We start from the raw sequence: 2,730 nt of genomic DNA on the forward strand, positions 1-2,730 counted from the left end.
AGTGGTTGAACTGAAGTCTTTTTCAAGCACAATAACTCTTTTTCTGCTTTTACCCGCATATCACTAGAAAAGTCAGCAATAAAGTCAGCTAATACCTGAGATTTGATCGCTGTCCTTGGTTGGAATGTGATGTCGTAATCACTGAGTTCTACTGCCCACTTGGTGAGTCTTCTTGAAAGATCTAGCTTGTGTAGGATGCTATGAAGTGGATATTGTGTCAACACAATAATAGAGTGGCATTGAAAATATGGTCTGAGTTTGTGTCCTGCTGTGATAAGTGCTAGTGCAGTTTCTCAAGTTGGCTATATCTTGTTTTTGTTTCTAGAAGAGTCTTTGAGACATAGTAGACATGTTGTTGCCTTCCTTCCTCTTCTATGATTAGCACAGCGCTGATTGTTGTTTCAAAGACTGCTAGGTATATGTAGAGTGCTTCTCCATCTTCAGGTTTCGCTAAGAGCAAAGGTGAGGCGAGATATTCTTTAAGTTGTCTAAGTGCATCTTCACATTCTTTTGTCCACTCAAAGTCCTTCGCTTTTCTTAGTGTTGAGAAGAACAAGTGACAACGTTCAAAAGATTTTGAAATAAAACTGCTATCCTCCCTGTAAAGCGTTGGACGTCCTTGATTGATTTTAGTGATTGAATGTTTTGTATGGAACGTATTTGATATGGGTTTGCTTCAACTCCTCGCTTTGTCACCAAGTATCTTAGAAATTTACCTGAGGAAACACTAAAAGAACACTTGGCAGGGTTGAGTTTCATATTATATTTTTCAAGTACCTGGAATGACTGTTCGAGATGATTGAGGTGGTCTGCTGCTGCTAGCGATTGACGAGCATGTCATCGATATATACTTCCATTGACTTCCCTAGCATGTCTGTGAACATCTGATTTACCAATCTCTGATATGTTGCACCTCTTTAGTCGAAATGGCATGACCTCGTAACAGAAGGTCCCTCGTTCTGTGATGAATGATGTCTTCTGTTGATCATCTGGGTGCATAAGGATCTAGTTGTACCCAGAAAATGCATCCATGAAGGTAAGGAGCTCATGCCCAGCTGTAGCATCAACAAGCATGTCGATGTGAGGCAGCGGGAATGAATCTTTGGGGCACGCCTTGTTGAGGTCTGTGAAATCGATACAAATCCTCCACTTTCCATTCTTTTTTCGTCCAACAACTACATTGGCCAACCATTCTGGATAGTTGACCTCTCTGACTGATCCAATGTCGATGAGCTTTTAAATTTCTTCATTGATCACTTTGTTACGTTCGGGAGCGAACTGTCTTCTTTTCTGCTTGACTGGAGGGAAATTGGGGTCTACCTGCAACTTATGCATAACAATGTTAGGGTCTATACCTGTCATATCTTTGTGAGACCATGCAAAGCTGTCATGATGCCTAATGAGAAATTCGATCAACTTTGCTCGAAGTTCTAGTTTGAGCTTGGCCCCAATTTGTACTTTGTGCTTCGAGAATTCTTTGCTAATGCTCACTTCGTCTAGCTCCTCCATATTAGGCTCATTTGGATCAATCATTGCATTCAATTGCTGTAGTTGCTATAAGGTTGATTGTTTTTCTTTTAGGCTGCTCTGATAACACTCTCACACTGCTCTTTGTGCCCATGATATCTGCTTTATTCCCCATGGTGTAGGAAATTTGATAACTTGGTGGTATGTGGATGGCACAGCTTTCATCTCATGGATCCATGGTCGGCCAAGGATGGCATTGTATGAAGAGGGACAGTCAACAACAATGAACTTGGTTTGGAGGTTTACTCCTTTTGCCCAAACATGCAAGTTGACCTCTCCAATCGAGTGCTTTTGCTCACCACTAAACCTGATTAAGACTGTGGATTTGCGGGTGATTGTTGACTCGTCAACTTTCATATCCCTAAGAGCATTGATAAATAAAATGTTAGCAGACCTCCCATTATCGATCAATACACGTTTAATAAAACAGTTTGCAATGTATAATGAAATGACTAAGGCATCATGGTGAGGGTGAAGCAAGTATGTGGCTTCGTCATTGACAAAGCTGATGGACTGTCCAACGATTGTCTCTGGCTTTCTCGGCTTTCCTTGACTGTTGATTGGTTCTCGTGCATGGCGTTTAGCTGCTGAATACATAATTTCACTAACTTCTGATCCTCCTGAGATCACATTCACGGTCCTCGCATTCTGAGGGGGTTCAAGTGGACTCTCTTGTATTTTATCCCCTTCTGCTACAGTTGCTTTGCCTTTATCAAAAAGGAAATCTCGTAGTTGTCCTCGACGAAGTAGCCCTGCAACTTTGAACTTGAGTGTTATACATTCAGCCGTGGTGTGTCTGCGATCGCCATGAAATTCACACCATTTGGTCATATCTTTCAGAGCTTCCGACTTTTGAATCTTCTCAGGCCAGTTGACTTTATTTCCCATGCCTTTCATTACAGCAACCACTTAAACAGGGTTTATTGTTAGAGTATACTCTGGGATTGGTGCTTTATCTTGATAGCCTCTAAACTTTTGGGACGATTGTCCCCTTTCTTGGTAATCACGTGATCGTTGGGGTGGAGCTCATCCACTGCCTTGAAATGATCTGGATCTGTTGGTGGGGTATGGTTCAACATGATCGGATGACTTGCGATCTACTCGTCTTGGCCCCCGATTCTCACGAGAGCTTAAGTAGTTGGAGATCGGTTGCCTGTTCGATTCATCTTCCTCCCATTTGATTTGAGCCCATGCTTTGGCAAG

At 42.1% G+C, this 2,730-nt stretch overlaps 1 protein-coding gene across 1 annotated transcript; it reads right to left on the reverse strand.

Moving 5' to 3' along the window:
- Positions 1-1,599: 1,599 nt before the first annotated feature.
- Positions 1,600-2,424, reverse strand: LOC115695304 (uncharacterized). Its single transcript, XM_030622379.1, has one exon. It carries the CDS (start codon positions 2,422-2,424, stop codon positions 1,600-1,602), a length of 825 nt encoding a protein of 274 aa, XP_030478239.1.
- Between the last annotated feature and the right edge of the window lie 306 nt (positions 2,425-2,730).

Source organism: Cannabis sativa, chromosome 6 (genome assembly GCF_029168945.1).
Source record: "Cannabis sativa cultivar Pink pepper isolate KNU-18-1 chromosome 6, ASM2916894v1, whole genome shotgun sequence".
Classification (NCBI taxonomy): domain Eukaryota; kingdom Viridiplantae; phylum Streptophyta; class Magnoliopsida; order Rosales; family Cannabaceae; genus Cannabis; species Cannabis sativa.

Excerpts from the sequence above, each read along its gene's own strand:
- LOC115695304 (XM_030622379.1), bottom strand. The coding sequence starts at position 2,424 with ATGAAAGGCATGGGAAATAAAGTCAACTGGCCTGAGAAGATTCAAAAG.